General features: G+C 46.5%; 1 protein-coding gene across 1 annotated transcript in view; it reads right to left on the reverse strand.

The window, feature by feature from the left end:
- LOC139276831 (nuclear receptor subfamily 2 group C member 2-like) overlaps positions 1-22463 on the reverse strand; it is a 170367-nt gene that overhangs the window by 147208 nt on the left and 696 nt on the right. The window contains exons 2-3 of the mRNA XM_070894830.1: positions 10960-11097; positions 5739-5975 (exon numbers count right to left, since the gene is read on the reverse strand). Of these exons, the coding sequence (XP_070750931.1) occupies positions 5739-5975; positions 10960-11031 (309 nt within the window). The 5' untranslated portion in view covers positions 11032-11097. The remainder of the gene's footprint in view (positions 1-5738; positions 5976-10959; positions 11098-22463) is intronic.

The following is a 22463-nucleotide window of genomic DNA, read 5'->3' on the forward strand; positions in this document are numbered from 1 at the left end:
TGACTTCAGACTCACTGTGGTACAAACTGGTCTTAGACAATCGCAGTAAACACAGACATAGAAACATAGAAAATAGGTGCAGGAGTAGGCCATTCGGCCCCTCGAGCCTGCACCACCATCCAATAAGATCATGGCTGATCATTCCCTCAGTACCCCTTTCCTGCTTTCTCTCCATACCCCTGGATCCCCTTAACCATAAGAGCCATATCTAACTCCCTCTTGAATATATCCAATGAACTGGCATCAACAACTCTCTGCAGCAGGGAATTCCACAGGTTAACAACTCTCTGAGTGAAGAAGTTTCTCCTCATCTCAGTCCTAAATGGCCTACCCCTTATCCTAAGACGATGTCCCCTGGTTCTGGACTTCCACAACATCTAGAACATTCTTCCTGCATCTAACCTGTCCACTCCCGTTAGAATCTTATATGTTTCTATGAGATCCCCTCTCATCCTTCTAAACTCCAGTGTATAAAGGCCCATATGACCAGCCATCCCGGGAATCGATCTGGTGAACCTTCGCTGCACTCCCTCAATAGCAAGAACGTCCTTCCTCAGATTAGGAGACCAAAACTGAACACAATATTCCAGGTGAGGCCTCACTAAGGCCCTGTACAACTGCAGTCAGACCTCCCTGCTTCTATATTCAAATCCCCTAGCTATGAAGGCCAACATACCATTTGCCTTCTTTACTGCCTGCTGTACCTGTGTGCCCACTTTCAGTGACTGATGAACCATGACACCTAGGTCTTGTTGCACCTCCCCTTTTCCTAGTCTGCCGCCATTCAGATAACATTCTGTCTTCGTGTTTTTGCCCCCAAAATGGATAACCTCACATTTATCCACATTATACTGCATCTGCCATGCATTTGCCCACTCACCTAACCTGTCCAAGTCACCCTGCAGCCTCTTAGCGTCCTCCTCACAGCTCACTCCGCCACCCAGCTTAGTGTCATCTGCAAACTTGGAGATATTACACTTTATTCCTTCATCCAAATCGTTAATGTATATTGTAAAGAGCTGGGGTCCCAGCACTGAGCCCTGTGGCACTCCACTAGTCACTGCCTGCCATTCTGAAAAGGACCCGTTTATCCCGACTCTCTGCTTCCTGTCTGCCAACCAGTTCCCTATCCACATCAGTACATTACCCCCAATACCATGCGCTTTGACTTTGCATACCAATCTCTTGTGCGGGACCTTGTCAAAAGCCTTCTGAAAGTCCAAACACACCACATCCACTGGTTCTCCCTTGTCCACTCTGCTTACATCCTCAAAAAATTCCAGAAAATTTGTCAAGCATGATTTCCCTTTCATAAATCCATGCTGACTTGATCCGATCCTGTCACTGCTTTCCAAATGCACTGCTATTTCGGCCACTTCCTTGAACACTCGGGGATGCAGACTATCAGGCCCCGGGGATTTATCGGCCTTCAATCCCATCAATTTCCCTAACACAATTTCCCGCCTAATAAGGATATCCTTCAGTTCCTCCTTCTCACTAGACCCACTGCCCACTGTTCCCTATTTGTATCTTCCTTCGTGAAGACAGAACCGAAGTATTGGTTCAATTGGTCTGCCATTTCTTTGTTCTCCATTATAATTTCACCTGAATCCAACTGCAAGAGACCTACGTTTGCCTTTACTAATCTTTTTCTCTTCACATATTGGTAGAAGCTTTTGCAGTCAGTTTTTATATTCCCTGCAAGCTTCCTCTCGTACTCTATTTTCCCCCTCCTAATTAAACCCTTAGTCCTCCTCTGTTGAATTCTAAATTTCTCCCAGTCCTCAGGTTTGTTGCTTTTTCTAGCCAATTCATATGCCTCTTCCTTGGCTTTAACACTATCCTTAATTTCCTTTGTTAGCCATGGTTGAGCCACCTTCCCAGTTTTATTTTTACTCCAGACAGGGATGTACATTTGCTGAAGTTCATCCATGTGGTCTTTAAATGTTTGCCATTGCTTATCCACCGTCAACCCTTTTAGTATCGTTTGCCAGTCTATTCTAGCCAATTCACGCCTCATACCGTCGAAGTTACCTTTCCTTACGTTCAGGACCCTAGTTTCCAAATTATCTTTGTCACTCTCCATCTTAATAAGGAATTCTACCATATTATGGTCACTTTTCCCCAAGGGGCCTCGCACAACAAGATTGCTAATTAGTCCCTTCTCATTACACAATACCCAGTCTAGGATGGCCAGCTCCCTGGTTGGTTCCTCGACATATTGGTCTAGAAAACCATCCCTAATACACTCCAGGAAATCCTCCTCCACCACATTGCTACCAGTTTGGTTAGCCCAATCAATATGTAGATTAAAGTCGCCCATGATAACTAATGTACCTTTATTTCACATATCCCTTATTTCTTGTTTGATGCTGTCCCCAACCTCACTACTACTGTTTGGTGGTCTGTACACAACTTCCACGAGCATTTTCTGCCCTTTGGAATTCCGTAGCTCCACCCATATCGATTTCACATCATCCAAGCTAATGTCCTTCCTTACTATTGCATTGATTTCATCTTTAACTAGCAACGCCACCCCACCTCCTTTTCCTTCCTAAATGTTGAATATCCCTGGATGTAGAGTTCCCAGCCTTGGTCCCCCTGGAGCCATGTCTCCGTAATGCCAATCACATCGTATCCGTTAACTGCTATCTGCGCAGTTAATTCATCCACCTTATTCCGAATACTCCTCGCATTGAGGCACAGAGCCTTCAGGCTTGTTTTTTTAAACACACTTTGCCCCTTTAGAATTTTGCTGCAATGTGGCCCTTTTTGTTTTTTCCCTTGGGTTTCTCTGCCCTCCACTTTTACTATTCTCCTTTCTATATTTTGCTTCAGCCTCCTTTTTATTTCCCTCTGTCTCCCTGCATAGGTTCCCATTCCCCCTGCCATATTAGTTTAACTCCTCCCCAACAGCACTAGCAAACACTCCCCTCCGAGGACATTGGATCCGGTCCTGCCCAGGTGCAGACCGTCTGGTTTGCACTGGTCCCACCTCCCCCAGAACCGGTTCCAATGTCCCAGGAATTTGAATCCCTCCCTTCTGCACCACTCCTCAAGCCATGTATTCATCTGAGCTATCCTGCGATTCCTACTCTGACTAACACGTGGCACTGGTAGCAATCCTGAGATTACTACTTTTGAGGTCCTACTTTTTAAATTTAGCTCCTAGCTCCTTAAATTCGCCTCGTAGGACCTCATCCCGCTTTTTACCTATGTCATTGGTACCTATATGCACCATGACAACTGGCTGTTCACCCTCCCTTTTCAGAATATCCTTGACCCTTGCACCAGGGAGGCAACAAACCATCCTGGAGTCTCGGTTTCGGCCGCAGAAACGCCTATCTATTCCCCTTGCAATTGAATCCCCTATCACTATCGCTCTCCCACTCTTTTTCCTGCCCTCCTGTACAGCAGTGCCAGCCATGGTGCCTTGAACTTGGTTGCTGCTACTCCCCCCTGATGAGTCATCCCCCCCCCCCCCCCCCAACAGTACCCAAAGCGGTGTATCTGTTTTGCAAAGGGATGACCGCAGGGGATCCCTGCACTACTCTTCCTGTTGCTCTTCCATTCCCTATCTGGCTGTGTACCCTTTACCTGCGGTAAGACCAACTCACTAAACGTGCTATTCACGTCATTCTCAGCATTGTGCATGCTCCAGCGTGAATCCACCCGCAGCTCCAGTTCCGCAACGCGGTTCGTCAGGAGCTGGAGGCGGATACGCTTTTGCATCGGCGGCCTCTGCCGTTCAGTCCCATTGCACACAATGTACGGCACAGAAACAGGTATTCCGGCCAACAGGCCCATGCTTATTGCTCCATACAAGCCTCCTCCCACCTTACTTCATCGAACCACATCAGCATATCCTTGTATTCCTTTCTCCCTCATGTGTTTATCGAGCTTCCCCTTAAATGTATCGATACTATTCGTCTCAATCACTCCTTGTGGCAGCGAGTTCCACATTTTCACCACTCTGAGTAAGACGTTTCTCCTGAATTCCCTATTCGATTTATTCGTGACTCCCTGATATTTAACAGTTTTCTCTCTCAGCCTGTCCTTTGGGTCTTTGAGTTCTTTTAGGATGTAATGAGCAGGGTGGATAAAGGGGAACCAGTGGATGTGGTATATTTGGATTTCCAGAAGGTATTCGATAAGGTGCCAACTAAAAGGTTACTGCACAAGATAAGAACTCACGAGGTTGGGGGTAATATATTAGCATGGATAGAGGATTGGCTAACTAACAGAAAACAGAGAGTCGGGATAAATGGGTCATTTTCAGTTTGGCAAACAGTGACTAGTGGGGTGCCGCAGGGATCAGTGCTGGGGTCTCAGCTGTTTACAATCTATATTAATGACTAGGATGGAGGGACCGAACGTAATGTAGCTAAATTTGCTGATGACGCAAAGATAGGTTGGAAAATAAGCTGCGAGGAGGACGCAAAGAATCTGAAAAGGGATATAGACAGGCTAAGTGAGTGGGCAAAAATTTGGCAGATGGAGTATAATGTGGGAAAATATGAGGTAAAATAAAAAAGCAAATTATTTAAATAGGGTAAGATTACAAAGTGCTGAGGTACAGAGTCCTTGGGGGTCCTTGTTCATAGAAACATAGAAACATAGAAAATAGGTGCAGGAGTAGGCCATTCGGCCCTTCTAGCCTGCACCGCCATTCAATGAGTTCATGGCTGAACATTCAACTTCAGTACCCCCTTCCTGCTTTCTCGCCATACCCCTTGATCCCCCTAGTAGTAAGGACTTCATCTAACTCCCTTTTGAATATATTTAGTGAATTGGCCTCAACAACTTTCTGTGGTAGAGAATTCCACAGATTCACCACTCTCTGGGTGAAGAAGTTTCTCCTCATCTCGGTCCTAAATGGCTTACCCCCTTATGAAACACAAAAAGTTAGTATGCAGGTACAGCAAGTAATCAGGAAGGCAAATGGAATGTTGGCCTTTATTGCAAGGGGGACAGAGTATAAAAGCAGAGAAGTCCTGCTACAACTGTACAGGGTATTGGTGAGGTCACACCTGGAGTACTGCGTACTGTTTTAGTCTCTATATTTAAGGAAGGATACACATGTATTGGAGGCAGTTCAGAGAAGGTTCACAAGATTGATTACTGCAATGAAGGGGTTCCCTGCTGAAGAAAGGTTGAGCCTATACCAATTGGAGTTTAGAAGAATGAGAAGTGATCTTACTGAAATGTATTTGAGGATCCTTGATCCAGAGAGGATGTTTCCCCTTATGAGGGAATCTAAAACTAGGGGACACAGTTTCAGAATAAGGAGTCGCCCATTTAAAATGGAAATGAGGAGGAATTTCTTCTCTCAGAGGGATTTGTAAATCTGTGGAATTCTCTGCCCCAGAGAGCTGTGGAGGCTGGGTCATTGAATGTATTTAAGGCGGAGATAGACAGATTTTTAATGATAGGGGAGTGAAGGGTTATGGGGAGCGGACAGGGAAGTGGCCTATTCCTGCTCCTATTTCTTATGTTCTTGTGTCTTTTTTAATTCTCCCAGTGTCCTCTTGTCTTTCTCTGTCTGGGCTTTCTTTTCGGATTCTTTCTCTGCTTCACCTTCGCTCAGACACAGACACAGACACTGGCCTATTGAAGTGGGGAATAGAACAGGAGGCCGATACTCTACGCCCAATTTGCACCATCCAAGTCAAATTTCGGCCCCAGTAACTGAAAGACATTGGTTTATGTAGGAACAGTGTGTAGCCTCTGTTATTTACCTGAAATCTTTGGGGCACAATGCCATCTGTAGTGGTGAGAATGAGCTGCTTTGGACTGGAGCTTTCAGGTGTGGTCAAAAGAAGTTTTCCCTGGACTGGGCTATCTCCACCAGCCAGTATCACCTTCCCTGCACCTCTGCCGTCTGGAGTGGTCAAGATAAACTGTTTGGAGGATGTAGCTGGGTCTAAGGCTGTCACGATCTGTATTTTCTGCCCGGTTTGTTGATCAGTTACAATCTGAAAAAAATAAAGTTGGCAATTTTCTGCAATCAGGAAGGCGACAGATTCAATGTTAATGTTGGACAGGAGTCCCACTGCCATCCAGGAATGGCAAACCTATTACTTCTTTAAAATAGCGCAACTTTTTTCAATTAACTTTGTTGGGGATTTATGTTGGATGTTGTATTTGGGTAGAGCGTCACTGAACATGTTCATCGTGAACCTTGCACCCTCTATAAAAGCTGAATGGACTGTTATCTGCCCAGTGTCTGGGTCCACAACACTCTAATCATCGTACAATGTGCTGCCACATGATGCTCATTGTCAACTATCGGTAAGAATGTTCCCCGCAATGTGTCTCTGGGCCCCACGGCCCCGTTAATGGGTCCCACGGCCGGTTCAGAAGTCCATCCTTGGGCGGTTTTACTTGCCTCACAGGGAATGCAACAAAGGTTCATCAGACTGATTTCCTGGAATGAGGGGATTGTCCCATCAGGAGATATTGAGCAGACTATATTCCATAGAGTTTAGAAGAATGAGAGGTGATCTCAGTGAAACATAAAATTCTTAAAGGGCTTGACCGGGTAGATGCAGGGAGTCTAGAACCAGGAGTCACAGTCTCAGAATAAGGGGTCGGCCATTAAGGACCGAGATATGGAGCCATTCAGTAAAAAGGGTGATGACTCTCTGGAATTCTCTACCCAAGGGCTGTGGAGGCTCAGCCATTAAGTATATTCAAGACAGAGATCGATAGATTTTGGAAACGTGCAGGAAGGTGGAGTTGAGGTAGAAGATCAGCCATGATCTTATTGAAAGGCTGAATGGCCGACTCCTGCTCCTATTTCTTGTCTGTAATGTTATGTTCTTAAATAGCTGAGTCTCTCTCATGCAGACTATCTCTGCTACGCACAGCTCGCCCAATAGCAACCCAGAATTGGAATCTCCTGGCCACAACTGTCCATCAAAACTACAAGGAATCATTAGCCCCGCCCTACTCACAGGTCTGACAGCGCTCTCCTTCCCAGACACAGTTATCAATCAAAACCACCGCCCCACCGTGACCTGATACACTGAACTGTGACAAATCATTTGAACGATCTATTCAAAACCTGTGAATGTGTGTTAGAAAGACAGAGACATACTCTGGCTCTCATAACCGTTGGTACGTAGCATAGTGATTATGTCCAGAAGCCTGGACTAACGATCTGGAGACAACAGTTCAAATCTCATGGCAGCTGGGGAATTTAAATTCACTTAAATTCAATAAAAATGTAGCATCAGTAATGGGGAAATTATGTTTAACGAATTTACTGGAATTCTTTGAGAATATAACGAGCATGGTGGATAGAGGTGTACCGATAGATGTGGTGTATTTAGATTTCCAAAAGGCATTCGATAAGGTGCCACACAAAAGGTTACTGCAGAAGATAAAGGTACGCGGAGTCAGAGGAAATGTATTAGCATGGATCGAGAATTGGCTGGCTAACAGAAAGCAGAGAGTCGGGATAAATGGGTCCTTTTCGGGTTGAAAATCTGTGGTTAGTGGTGTGCCACAGGGATCGGTGCTGGGACCACAACTGTTTACAATATACATAGATGACCTGGAAGAGGGGACAGAGTGTACTGTAACAAAATTTGCAGATGACACAAAGATTAGTGGGAAAGCGGGTTGTGTAGAGGACACAGAGAGGCTGCAAAGAGATTTAGATAGGTTAAGCGAATGGGCTCAGGTTTGGCAGATGGAATACAATGTCGAAAAATGTGAGGTCATCCACCTTGGGAAAAAAAACAGTAAAGGAGAATATTATTTGAATGGGGAGAAATCACAACATGCTGCGTGCAGAGGGACCTGGGGGTCCTTGTGCATGAATCCCAAAAAGTTAGTTTGCAGGTGCAGCAGGTAATCAGGAAGGCGAATGGAATATTGGCCTTCATTGCGAGAGGGATGGAGTACAAAAGCAGGGAGGTCCTGCTGCAACTGTACAGGGTATTGGTGAGGCCGCACCTGGAGTACTGCGTGCAGTTTTGGTCACCTTACTTAAGGAAGGATATACTAGCTTTGGAGGGGGTACAGAGACGATTCATTAGGCTGATTCCGGAGATGAGGGGGTTACCTTATGATGATAGATTGAGTAGACTGGGTCTTTACTCGTTGGAGTTCAGAAGGATGAGGGGTGATCTTATAGAAACATTTAAAATAATGAAAGGGATAGACAAGATAGAGGCGGAGAGCTTTGCTTCCACTGGTCGGGGAGACTAGAACTAGGGGGCACAGCCTCAAAATACGGGGGAGCCAATTTAAAACTGAGTTGAGAAGGAATTTCTTCTCCCATCGGGTTGTGAATCTGTGAAATTCTCTGCCCAAGGAAGCAGTTGAGGCTAGCTCATTGAATGTATTCAAGTCACAGATAGATAGATTTTTAACCAATAAGGGAATTAAGGGTTATGGGGAGCAGGCGGGTAAGTGGAGCTGAGTCCACGGCCAGATCAGCCATGATCTTATTGAATGGCGGAGCAGGCTCGAGGGGCTAGATGGCCTACTCCTGTTCCTAATTCTTATGTTCTTATGATCCTGAAACTACCGGATTGTTGTAAAAACCCCAACTGGTTCACTGGTGTCCTTTAGGGAGGGAAATCTGGTGCCCTTACCTGGTCTGGTCTATATGTGACTCCAGACCCACAGCAAGCTGAGCAAGCCATTTATTTAAGGCGGCAGCTCACTGCCATTTTCGAGGGCAATTAGGGTCAGGCAATAAATGCTGGCCTTGCCGGTGACATCCACATCCCGTGAAAGTATTAAAAAAACATTCAAACAAAGCTTCAGAAAGATACACAGGATATTAGTCCTTGGTCTGAACTGTTGCTGTAACAATCCAATTATCACTTGCTTGCAACGGTAGTTTGCACACAATGGTGCTGGCCAACAGCCACAGAATTACTAATTACAGAAGCATGTCCCATCGCTGCTCATATTAGCAATGTGTCTGGGTTCAGGCTCCCTCCCTGACCTCTCCCTCCCTGACATTGATGACTCTGTCACTGCTGCTTCCTGCTCTCACCCTGAGCTACAGAATAAAATTAAAATTAATTTCCACCCCTCCCTTACCTTTACATGGTCCATCTCTGACTCAACCCTTCCTGGACTTTGCTGTCCTTGAGGATGAGCTTTTAAAAAAAATATTCATTCTTAGAATATGGACATTGCTAGCAATGTCAGCATTTATTGCCCATCCATCGTAACACGCCCGACCTGCGAGAGAACACCATCCACAGGTCGGGGCTATAAGAGCTAGCCTCTGCAGGGAGCAGCGCAAGCCGTTCCAGAAGGGCGACGGACTCGAGGAGGGTGACTGGATTGACATCACCAGAATTCAGGTCACCGACTGCAGTGTGGGCGGGACCATCAGTGAGGTCGGGGCCCAGGTGCAGGAGGAGAAACGGCAAGCAGCAGAGGAGCGGCGAGAGTTCAGGGCCGAGGCCGAGGCCGAGGGGGGTGGAGTGGCAGAGGGGCGGGGAAAGGGAGTCGAAGGGCGGGGTCGAGGAGCCCAGCAGTGCCGCAGAGGCCCAGGAATGGCACAGTGTATAACAACAGCGGGGTGGGGGCCCAGGGAGGGAGCAGCATGGGCCAGCCCACACTGTGATAGATGTGTGTGTGCAGCAGAGCTGGTCTCCAATCGCCCTGGTTAACCCTTGCCACTGGACCAAGACCTAGCTCTGTCAAGCCCTTGTGGTGGCTGGTGTGCAACGGCCACCCCACGTTAAAAAAAATCCACCCACAGGCATCTTCCACCCTTCAAGATGTAGTTCGGGATCTGGAATATTAGTTCCTTCATTGAAACACCTGTGAACTCACCCTTTTTTGGTATGGAAGTAGGTCATCCTCGACACGAGGGACTGCCTAATACTATTCCCCATCCCTAATTGCCCCTTGAGAAGATGGTGGTGAGCCGCCTTCTTGAACCGCTGCAGTCCGTGAGGTGAAGGTGCTCCCACAGTGCTGAGAGAGTTCCAGGATTGTGACCCAGTGACGATGAAGGAACAGCCGATATATTTCCAAGTCAGGATGGTGTGTGACTTGGAGGGGAACGTGGAGGCGGTGGTGCTCCCATGCGCCTGCTGCCCTTGTCCTTCCAGGTGGTAGAGGTCACGGGTTTGGGAGGTGCTGCCGAAGAAGCCTTGGTGAGTTGCTGCAGTGCATCTTGTAGATAATACACACTGCAGCCACGGTGCGCCGGTGGTGGAGGGAGTGAATGTTGAAAGTGGTGGATGGGATGCCAATCAAGAGGGCTGCTTTGTCCTGGATAGACACAGACAGAGCGCAACATGCAAACAGATCGGACAGACAGGGGCTGCCAGAGTCACCCATCGCCTGCAATCTGCTCTCCCATAGATGTGTGGAGGGGCTGAGCAGCAGCAGTGCACTGTGGGAGGTGCCCTCTCTCAGGGTGTTAGCCTGTCTGCTCCCTCACCAACCCCTCAAACAACAGCCACACCAGTGCCAGAAAGCCCAGGCAGCAGCTACCGTGTTGCAGTTTCACAGGCTCGAACAGTTCATGGGTCCCATCATTAAGAGCAGCCTTCCACCAGCCCAGACCACTGGGTAACATCTTGTAGGAGCAGTCGAGTTAGTAAACCTTCACTTAAAAAGCACAATAGGTTGAAATTTTGGTGAGAAATGAATTCAAGGCAATTATTGTATTTGGCATTAAATTCATCACCTATTCCACGTGTTTCCTTCCCTCAGCCCATAGCCTGCTGCTTGATCCAGCTTCCTGGGTGCAAGGTCAAGAGTCAGCGATTCGGACCAACAAACATCAGCAGCAATTGACACAAGGAAAATCAAAGCTGTCTTCACCTTATTCACATTTCAGCTTGATTTTTAAATAGGGTCTCCCAAGGATATTCTTCAAACATCGACACAATGAAGCTGGTTACCCAGAAACAGACCTCATATTCTCCACACATTCTGTCAATGGGACGAATGGACTGTGCTGCCACCTACCTGGATCCTGTGAGGGGAGGATACAGGAGAGTCTGTGGAGATTATCTGGATTCTCTGGGAGGGACTGGTCATCACTGATGATCCTGGCAGTGTGGCCTGTACCACTGGACTAGTGACTTCAGCATGAACTTGTGAGGTCTAGAATAAAACAATGTATAACACACACAATAAAGCCATCAGGATGGTGCTATCAATTTACAGTAAATGGTGTCCTTTATCATTCAAAAACACCCAATGAAATTCACTTGCAAAATCCTCTTGGGAGAATCTTGAAAGTCATTTGTTAGTTGCTCCATGCCAACAGTTGAAATTCATTTTCCAAAAGAGGGAAATTTAACTTTGAAACACATCCCAACAGACACCCCAGCACACACAGGGGATACAGCACCAAGAGAGTTAACCACTTTGGCAGGAAAAATAAAAAAAATATTTAAATGGGGAAAAATTGCAAAGTGCTGCAGTGCAGAGGGACCTGGGGTCCTTGTGCATGAAACACAAAAAGTTAGTATGCAGGTACAGCAAGTAATCAGGATGGCAAATGGTGTTGACCTTTATTGCAAGGGGGAATAGAGTATAAAAGCAGAGAAGTCCTGCTGCAACTGTACAGGGTATTGGTGAGGCCACACCTGGAGTACTGCGTACAGTTTTGGCCTCATTTAAGGAAAGATATAATTGCATTGGAGGCAGTTCAGAGAAGGCTCACTCGGTTGATTCCTGAGATGACGGGGTTGACTTATGAGGAAAGGTTGAGTAGGTTGGGCCTCTACTCATTGGAGTTTAGAAGAATGAGAGGTGATCTTATTGAAACATATAAGTTACTGAGGGGGCTCAATAGGGTAGATGCAGAGAGGATATTTCCCCTCATGGGGGAATCTAGAACTAGGGGACATAGTCTCAGAATAAGGGGCCGCCCATTTAAAACTGAAATGAGAAATTTCCTCTGAGGGTTGTAAATCTGTGGAATTCTCTGCCCCAGGGAGCTGTGGAGGCTGGGTCATTGAATATATTTAAGGTGGAGATACAGATTTTTGAGCAATAAGGGAGTGAAGGGTTATGGGGAGCGGGCAGGGAAGTGGGGCTGAGTCGACGATCAGATCAGCCATGATCTTATTAAATGGCGGAGCAGACTCGAGGGACCAAATGGCCAACTCCTGCTCCTATTTCTGATGTAAACACCACCACACACAGGGGATACTCATCATCATAGGCAGTCCCTCAAAGTCGAGGATGACTTGCTTCCACATTAAAAATGAGTTCTCAAGTGACTGTTATGTCCAATGCGGGAGCTCCAGCCTCTGTCGCAGGTTGGACAGACGTTGGTTGAAGTGTCGGTTTGTTGAAATGCTTGGGTTGTCGTGTGCTCCTTCCACTGTTTGCGCTTGGTCTCCGCTTGCTCCAGGTGGAGAGACTCGAGGCGTTCGATGCCTTCCCGGATTATTCTCTTCTATTTTGAGCGATCTTGTGCCAGGAATTCCAAGGTATCGGTGAGGATGTTGAACTTCTTCAAGGAGGCCTTGAGGGCGTCCTTGAAAAGTTTCCTCTGCCCACCTGGGGCTCGCTTGCCGTGTCGGAGCTCTTGCTTTGGGAGTCTCGTATCGAGCATGCGGACAATGTGGCCAGTCCATCGGAGCTGATCGAGTGTGGTCAATGCTTCAATGCGGAGGATGTTGGCCTGAGCGAGAACAGACATTGGTGTGCCTATCCTGCCAATGGATGCGGAGGCAGCGTTGGTGGTACTTCTCCAGTGCTTTGAGGTGCCTGCTGTACACAGTCCATGTTTCAGAAGCATACAGGAGGGCAGGTATCACTACTGCTCTGTAGACCATGAGTTTGATGCCGGGTTCGAGGTCCTGTTCTTCAAATACACTCTTCCTCAAGCGACCGAAGGCTGCACTGGCACACTGGAGGTGGTGTTGGACCTCGTCATCGTTGTCTGCCCTAGTTGACAGTAGGCTTTCGAGGTATGGAAAATGGTCCACGTTGTCCAAGGCCTCATCGTGGATTTTGATAACTGGGGGGCAGTGCTGTGTGGCGGGGGCAGGTTGATAGAGCACCTTTGTTTTACTGATATTTAGTGTAAGACCTATGCTCTCGTACGCTACGTTGAATGTATTGATGGTGGTTTGGAGTTCGTCCTCCGAGTGAGTGCAGACGCAAGCATCATCTGCATATTGTAATTCGATGACAGAGGATGGCACGACCTTGGATCTGGTCTGAAAGCGATGGAGGTTGAACAGTTTCCCGTTTGTTCTATAGATTATCTCCACTCCAGCGGGTCTGCACTCCAGCGGGGAGTTTGCTAAGGGTGAGATGTACCATTGCAGCAAGGAAGATCGAGAAGAGCTTTGGTGCGATGACACAGCCTTGCTTCACCCCGGTCCGAACGTGGAATGGATCTGTGGTGGATCCATTGGCCAGGATCATGGCTTGCATGTTATCATGAAGCAAGAGGAGGATGGTGACAAATTTTTGAAGACAGCCAAATTTGAAGAGTACACTCCATAATCTACAAAGGGCATACAGCACTAACTAACACACACCCCAGCACATAGAGGATACTACCCCAACACACACAGGGATACAGCACCAGGGATATAGCCTGACATCAGTAGTGGGGAAAACGTTGGAATCAATCATTAAGGATGAAATAGCAGCGCATTTGGAAAGCAGTGACTGGATTGGTCCAAGTCAGCATGGATTTATGAAAGGGAAATCATGCTTGACAAATCTTCTGGAATTTTTTGAGGATGTAACTAGTAGAGTGGACAAGGGAGAACCAGTGGATGTGGTGTATTTGGACTTTCAAAAGGCTTTTGACAAGGTCCCTCACAAGAGATTGGTGTGCAAAATTAAAGCAGATGGGGCCCAAGTTTCCACATGATTTGCGCCTGATTTTTAGGTGCAACTGGTGGAGAACAGACTATCTTAGAATTCGCAATTCTCCACATTTTTTTTTCTGCAGTTCTAGTCAGGTAGAACAGTTCTACTTTGGAACAGAATTCTTTCTTCAAAAGGGGGCGTGTCCGGCCACTGACGCCTGATTTCAAAGTTTCCACAGTGAAAATGTACTCCAAACAAAAGTAGAATGGAGCAAGTGAAGATTTTTGTAGAACTGAAAAAACCTGTTCTACACATTAAAAAATCAGGCGCAGGTAACAAATTAGGCGTCCAGAACGAGGTGGGGGGGAGGGGGGAAGGGAAGTCATTAAATTCTACAATAAATCCTTATTTATACTTCTACACATATTATACAAATAAATCCAACCTGAATAAACATTTATAAGCAAAGAAAAGATTAAATAAACCAGCTTCCTACCTGTGTGAAAGTGCTTCAGCCAGGAAGAATGGTGCAGCAAGCCTCACAAAACGAGCCAGCCGTTACCGAACGCGGGGGAGGAAGGGAGCCGACTGAACGCGGGGGAGGGAGCCGACCGAACGCCGGGGTGGGGGGGGGGGGGGAAAAGGGGAAGGGAGCCGTTCCAGACGGCTGGCGGGAAAGAGAGAAGGCTGCAGGAAGCCTCAGAAATTGAGGAGCCATTTCCTGACGGCAAAAGGGGGAGGTTGTCGGGAAACGGCTGCCTCTACTTCTTGAGGCTTCCTGCACCCTTCTCACTGCTACAAGAAGCTTCAGTTCTGATGGCAATGTACTTTTATTAAAAAATGTTCAAAAACTAAACAGCTACAAAGAACTACAAAAATGGCCGAGTGCCAATGTTTTTTTCACACTGAGCATGCGCGAACGCTCCAACGCGCACGCGCAGCGTTGCCGGCAGGAAGAAAACTAATTTAAATAGTACCCGCCCCCTCCCACTTACAAAATCGGCGTGAGTGTAGGATCCGCCCCCCGGGCGCCGCGCCAAGCAGACAAGGAGCTGCAAAGCGCTCCAGAATCGCTCGTTTTTTTTCCTGCGCCGTTTTAGGCGTGAAAAACGGGCACCCAGCTTGGCGGGGCGCCCGTTTTTTATCGTGTGGAAACTTGGGCCCATGGTATTGGGGGTAATGTACTGACGTGGATAGAGAACTGGTTGGCAGACAGGAAGCAGAGAGTCGGGATAAACCGGTCCTTTTCAGAATGGCAGGCAGTGACTAGTGGAGTGCCGCAGGGCTCAGTGCTGGGACCCCAGCTCTTTACAATGTACATCAATGATTTGGATGAAGAAATTGAGTGTAATATCTCCCAAGTTTGCAGGTGACACGAAACTGGGTGGCGGTGTGAGCTGTGAAGTGGACGCTAAGAGGCTGCAGGGTGACTTGGACAGGTTAGGTGAGTGGGCAAATGCATGGCAGATGCAGTATAATGTGGATAAATGTGAGGTTATCCGCTTTGGGGGCAAAAACACAAAGGCAGAATATCATCTGAATGGCGGCAGATTAGGAAAAGGGGAGGTGCAACGAGACCTGGGTCATTGAAAGTTGGCATGCAGGTACAGCAGGCAGTGAAGAAAGCAAATGGTATGTTGGCCTTCATAGCAAGGGGATTTGAGTACAGGAGCAGGGAAGTCTTACTGCAGTTGTACAGGGCCTTGGTGAGGCCTCACCTGGAATATTGTGTTCAGTTTTGGCCTCCTAATCTGAGGAAGGACGTTCTTGCTATTGAGGGAGTGCATCGAAGGTTCACCAGACTGATTCCAGGGATGGCTGGACTGTCATGAGGAGAGACTGGATCAACTGGGCCTTTATTCACTGGAGTTTAGAAGGATGAGAGGGGATCTCATAGAAACATGTGAGATTCTGACAGGACTGGACAGGTTAGATGCGGGAAGAATGTTCCTGATGTTGGGAAAGTCCAGAACCAGGGGACACAGTCTTAGGATAAGGGGCAAGCCATTTAGGACTGAGATGAGGAGAAACTTCTTCACTGAGTTGTTAACCTGTGGAATTCACTGCCGCAGAGAGTTGTTGATGCCAGTTCATTGGATATATTCAAGAGGGAGTTAGATATGGCCCTTATGGCTAAGGGGATCATGGGGTATGGAGAGAAAGCAGGAAAGGGGTACTGAGGGAAGGATCAGCCATGATCTTATTGAATGGCGGTGCAGGCACGATGGGCCAAATGGCCGACTCCTGCACCTATTTTCTATGTTTCTATGTTTACCAACACACACAGGGATACATAGAAACATAGAAACTAGGTGCAGGAGTAGGCCATTCGGCCCTTCGAGCCTGCACCACCATTCAATGAGTTCATGGCTGAACATGCAACTTCAGTACCCCATTCCTGCTTTCTCGCCATACCCCTTGATCCCCCTAGTAGTAAGGACTACATCTAACTCCTTTTTGAATATATTTAGTGAATTGGCCTCAACAACTTTCTGTGGTAGAGAATTCCACAGGTTCACCACTCTCTGGGTGAAGAAGTTTCTCCTCATCTCGGTCCGAAATGGCTTACCCCTTATCCTTAGACTGTGACCCCTGGTTCTGGACTTCCCCAACATTGGGAACATTCTTCCTGCATCTAACCTGTCTAAACCCGTCAGAATTTTCAACGTTTCTATGAGATCCCCTCTCATTCTTCTGAACTCCAGTGAATACAAGCCCAGTTGATCCAGTCTTTCTTGATATGTCAGTCCCGCCATCCCGGGAATCAGTCTGGTGAACCTTCGCTGCACTCCCTCATTAGCAAGAATGTCCTTCCTCAAGTGAGGAGACCAAAACTGTACACAATACTCCAGGTGTGGCCTCACCAAGGCCCTGTACAACTGTAGTAACACCTCCCTGCCCCTGTACTCAAATCCCCTCGCTATGAAGGCCAATATGCCAGTTGCTTTCTTAACCGCCTGCTGTAGCTGCATGCCAACCTTCAATGACTGATGTACCATGACACCCAGGTCTCGTTGCACCTCCCCTTTTCCTAATCTGTCACCATTCAGATAATAGTCTGTCTCTCTGTTTTTACCACCAAAGTGGATAACCTCACATTTATCCACATTATACTTCATCTGCCATGCATTTGCCCACTCACCTAACCTATCCAAGTCGCTCTGCAGCCTCATAGCATCCTCCTCGCAGCTCACACTGCCACCCAACTTAGTGTCATCCGCAAATTTGGAGATACTACATTTAATCCTCTCGTCTAAATCATTAATGTACAATGTAAACAGCTGGGGCCCCAGCACAGAACCTTGCGGTACCCCACTAGTCACGGCCTGCCATTCTGAAAAGTACCCATTTACTCCTACTCTTAGCTTCCTGTCTGACAACCAGTTCTCAATCCATGTCAGCACACTACCCCCAATACCATGTGCTTTAACTTTGCACATTAATCTCTTGTGTGGGACCTTGTCGAAAGCCTTCTGAAAGTCCAAATACACCAACTGGTTCTCCCTTGTCCACTCTACTGGAAACATCCTCAAAAAATTCCAGAAGATTTGTCAAGCATGATTTCCCTTTCACAAATCCATGCTGACTTGGACCTATCATGTCACCTCTTTCCAAATGCACTGCTATGACATCCTTAATAATTGATTCCATCATTTTACCCACTACCGATGTCAGGCTGACCGGTCTATAATTCCCTGTTTTCTCTCTCCTTCCTTTTTTTAAAAAGTGGGGTTACATTGGCTACCCGCCACTCCATGGGAACTGATCCAGAGTCTATGCAATGTTGGAAAATGACTGTCAATGCATCCGTTATTTCCAAGGACACCTCCTTAAGTACTCTGGGATGCAGACCATCAGGCCCTGGGGATTTATCGGCCTTCAATCCCATCAATTTCCCCAACACAATTTCCCGACTAATAAGGATTTCCCTCAGTTCCTCCTTCTTACTAGACCCTCTGACCCCTTTTATATCCGGAAGGTTGTTTGTGTCCTCCTTAGTGAATCCCGAACCAAAGTACTTGTTCAATTGGTCTGCCATTTCTTTGTTCCCCGTTATGACTTCCCCTGATTCTGACTGCAGGGGTCCTAAGTTTGTCTTTACTAACCTTTTTCTCTTTACATATCTATGGAAGCTTTTGCAGTCCATTTTAATGTTCCCTGCAAGCTTCCTCTCGTACTCTATTATCCTTGCCCTAATCAAACCCTTTGTCCTCCTCTGCTGAGTTCCAAATTTCTCCCAGTCCCCAGGTTCGCTGATATTTCTGGCCAATTTGTATGCCAGTCCCTTGGCTTTAATACTATCCCTGATTTCCCTTGATAGCCACGGTTGAGCCACCTTCCCTTTTTTATTCTTATGCCAGACAGGGATGTACAATTGTTGTAGTTCATCCATGCGGTCTCTAAATGTCTGCCATTGCCCATCCACTGTCAACCCCTTAAGTATCATTCGCCAAACTATCCTAGCCAATTCACGCCTCATACCTTCAGTTAGCCTTCTTTAAGTTCTGGACCATGGTCTCTGAATTAACTGTTTCATTCTCCATCCTAATGTAGAATTCCACCATATTATGGTCACTCCTCCCGAAGGGGCCTCGCACAACGAGATTGCTAATTAATCCTCTCTCATTACACAACACCCAGTCTAAGATGGCCACCCCCTAGTTGGTTCCTCAACATATTGGTCTAGAAAACCATCCCTTATGCACTCCAGGAAATCCTCCTCCACCATAATGCTTCCAGTTTGGTTAGCCCATTCTATATGCATATTAAAGTCACTCATGATAACTGCTGTACCTTTATTGCATGCACTCCTAATTTCCTGTTTGATGCCCTCCCCAACATCACTACTACTGTTTGGAGGTCTGTACACAACTCCCACTAGCGTTTTCTGCCCTTTGGTATTCCGTAGCTCCACCCATACCAATTCCACATCATCCAAGCTAATGTCTTTCCTTACAATTGCATTAATTTCCTCTTTAACCAGCAACGCCACCCCGCCTCCTTTTCCTTTCTGTCTATCCTTCCTGAATGTTGAATACCCCTGGATGTTGAGTTCCTAGCCTTGGTCACCCTGGAGCCATGTCTCTGTGATGCCAACCACATCGTATCCGTTAACTGCTATCTGCGCAGTTAATTCGTCCACCTTATTCCGAATACTCCTCGCATTGAGGCACAGAGCCTTCAGGCTTGCCTTTTTAACATACTTTGACCCTTTAGAATTTTGCTGTAAAGTGGCCCTTTTTGTTTTTTGCCTTGGGTTTCTCTGCCCTCCACTTTTACTCATCTCCTTTCTGTCTTTTGCTTCTGTCTCCATTTTATTTCCCTCTGTCTCCCTGCATTGGTTCCCATCCCCCTGCCATATTAGTTTAGCTCCTCCCCAACAGCACTAGCAAACACTCCCCCTAGGAGATTGGTTCCGGTCCTGCCCAGGTGCAGACCGTCTGGTTTGTACTGGTCCCACCGCCCCCAGAACCGGTTCCAATGCCCCAGGAATTTGAATCACTCCCTGCTGCACCACTGCTCAAGCCACATATTCATCTGAACTATCCTGCGATTCCTACTCGGACTAGCACGTGGCACTGGTAGCAATCCCGAGATTACTACTTTTGAGATCCTACTTTTTAATTTAGCCCCTAGCTCCTTAAATTCGTCTCGTAGGACCTCATCCCTTTTTTTTACCTATATCGTTGGTACCAATGTGCACCACGACAACTGGCTGTTCACCCTCCCTTTTCAGAATGTCCTGCACTCACTCCGAGACATCCTTGACCCTTGCACCAGGGAGGCAACATACCATCCTGGAGTCTCGGTTGCGGCCGTAGAAACGCCTATCCCTTATTACTATCGCTCTCCCACTCTTTTACCTGCCCAGCAGCAACACACACCCCAGCACACACAGGGATACAGCACCAACAGAAAATTTCACAGCGAGAAACGCCGGGGTACACCAGTAGAGTGGAATTCTCTACCTGCACTCTGGTAAGGATGGAGATGGACTGCTTGCTGCTGGAGTGTTTTAGTTGCAATGTCACATCATGTAAAAACAGGGTGTATAAATCAGACTGCCACGGCTGGGCAGTGTGGTACCACAGTATTGGCCTCAATGCTGGAAACATATCTGATGAAGGCAGGACTGGGCTCGGCTGTGTGCCCCCATGGTTAAATAGACCGGTGACACTCCCCACATAGACTCTCACATTCAGAATGGCCAGCTAGGTGTGTTACTGGCTCGGTGCAACTGAACCCAACAAGTCAGGAGTGTCAGCAGAGGGGAGAATATTGGTGCAAAATGGTGTCAGAAATAAGGCTTTACATTTTTTTGAATTTCTACTGACACAATGAATGCTTTTTTTTTAAATGGTATTTTCAAGCTGATTAAAAGCTACAATAATTTATTCCTAGATATATTTCCATCAGTGGGCTGTCGGGGTAATCCCAGCTAACCTCCGTCAGGCCTCTGGGACTTGTTGTCAGGATGCGATACAGCAGTAAATACATTTCTACATGTTCTGTAAGATACATGGACACAGCTTTGTTTCTGACAGCTACCTTTGTTTCAGCTGACACGATATAGAGGTTACTCACGGTGTCAAATCCTACTTGCAACTTTCATATTATCCTGCCACTGCACAAATGCTTCCCGACGACGATATGAAAACCTGCTTGCTGATCAGTGATCTTAAGGATTTGAAAACCTTCCCGTGATTCTTCAGATGTATAAATTGACAAAACAGGCAGAAATGTCAAATCTGCCCTCGGTGACCCTGCTCCTGTGAAGGTCAAGTGCACTCTCACACATGGTTGCCAAGGTAGCAACATTGACAATTCCTGCTGTTCTGCCAGCTGCTGAAGCAATTTGCCTATTTATGGGAATCATTTCACTTCAGAGGTTGGGTGCTGGGGTCACATTGCTACCTATCGCACTTGTGTTGGGTAGAAAAGGAGTTTCATTGCAGTCCAAACTGGTCTCTGCAGGATAACTGATGATGCCACTGCCTTATTGCCCTGAACACAAATGCATTATTACCGAAAGGATACCAGCACAGCACACCAGGACTCCCCAGGAAAAACAATGCTCACTCAAGACAGTTTTACCTCGGAGAATGAGGGACTTTATAATGATCTGAGGTAGAGTTGCATGCAGCAAGAATCACATACACAGGATGGGGTAGCTGTACTAATTAGAGATAACATAATAGCAGCAGGAAAAAAGGATCTCATTAACATTATGAAAACAGAAATGGAATGGATTGAGATAAATGATCATAAGGGATCGATCACATTAATAGTAGACGGGAAGTGGAGAAAGATATATGTCGGCAAATCTATGAAATGAGTAAAAGACAGAATAATAATCATGGGAGATTTCAACTACCTGCAAACAAACCTTCAAGAGGAGGTAGGGAAAGGGAATGGAGTTTATACAGTGTGTTTAAACTGGAAAAAACTGACAAACTAAGAGATAGAACAGCAGTGGAAAATAGTTTTTTTTTTAAAAAGTGATCAACCAAGTTCAGGAGAAATATATTCCGCTATATATCCCATCAAGGCCCACCCCCCCCGTGCCCCGAGATATTGCCACTCCTCCAGTTCTGGCCTCATCCGTATCCCTGATTATAATCACTCCACCATCGGTCGGGCCGTGCCTTCTGATGCCTGGGCCCGAAGCTCTTGAACTCCCTTCCTAAACCTCTCCGCCTCTCTACCTCTCTTTCCTCCTTTAAGATGCTCCTTAACCAAGCTTCTGGTCATCTGCCCCAATAACTCCTTATGTGGTCGGTGTCAAATTTTGTTTGGTACGCTCCTGGGAACCGCATTGGGACGTTTTACTATGTTAAAGGTGCTATATAAATAGTATAAGTACAAGTTGTTGTTGTAAAAAATCAAGAACAAACGAGCCAATGATGAAACACCCTGCAAAGGGACAAGTGGGGTAAAACTGAATCTACAGAAAAGGCATACACCAAGTACATGGACAATAAGGGAATACGGAGAGCTTAGGAAAGAGGTTAAAAACAATTAGGAAGGCAAAGGGGAATTAGAAAGTTAAATTATCAAGGAATATCAAAATAAATAGTAAGTATTAATACCAAAGGGAAAATTAAGATGGGGATAAGATAAACTCGCAGATAATGACAGTGAAATGGCAGACATACTGAATCGTTACTTTGCCTCAGTATTTCGGGAGTTTACAGGGTGGGCATGACTTTAGAAAAAGGGATCAAAAAGGAAATCAAATCATTGAAGATAGAAAGGAGGGAGTTAATTGATAAACTAGTCAGATTTACAGAGGGTGAAACTCTTGGTAAAGATGAATTGCATCTGTGCATTCTCAAAAGAAATTAGGAATGAGATAGCAGAGGTACTATTATATATCCATAAAAATCCAATAGAAAAGGAAAGAGTGCCAGGGGGCTGGTTAATTCCTATATTAAAAGAGGATAAAAGAACATTTTTTTTTACATCATTCGTAAGATGTGGGCGTCACTGTCAAGGCCGGCATTTATTGCCCATCCCTAATTGCCCCTTGAGAAGGTGGTGGTGAACTGCCTTCTTGAACCGTTGCAGTCCGTGTGGTGAAGGTGCTCCCACAGTGCTGTTAGGGAGGGAGTTCCGGGATTTTGACCCAGTGACGAAGAAGGAACGACCGATATATTTCCAAGTCAGGATGGTGTGTGACTTGG

Source organism: Pristiophorus japonicus, chromosome 12, assembly GCF_044704955.1.
Source record: "Pristiophorus japonicus isolate sPriJap1 chromosome 12, sPriJap1.hap1, whole genome shotgun sequence".
Lineage (NCBI taxonomy): Eukaryota > Metazoa > Chordata > Chondrichthyes > Pristiophoridae > Pristiophorus > Pristiophorus japonicus.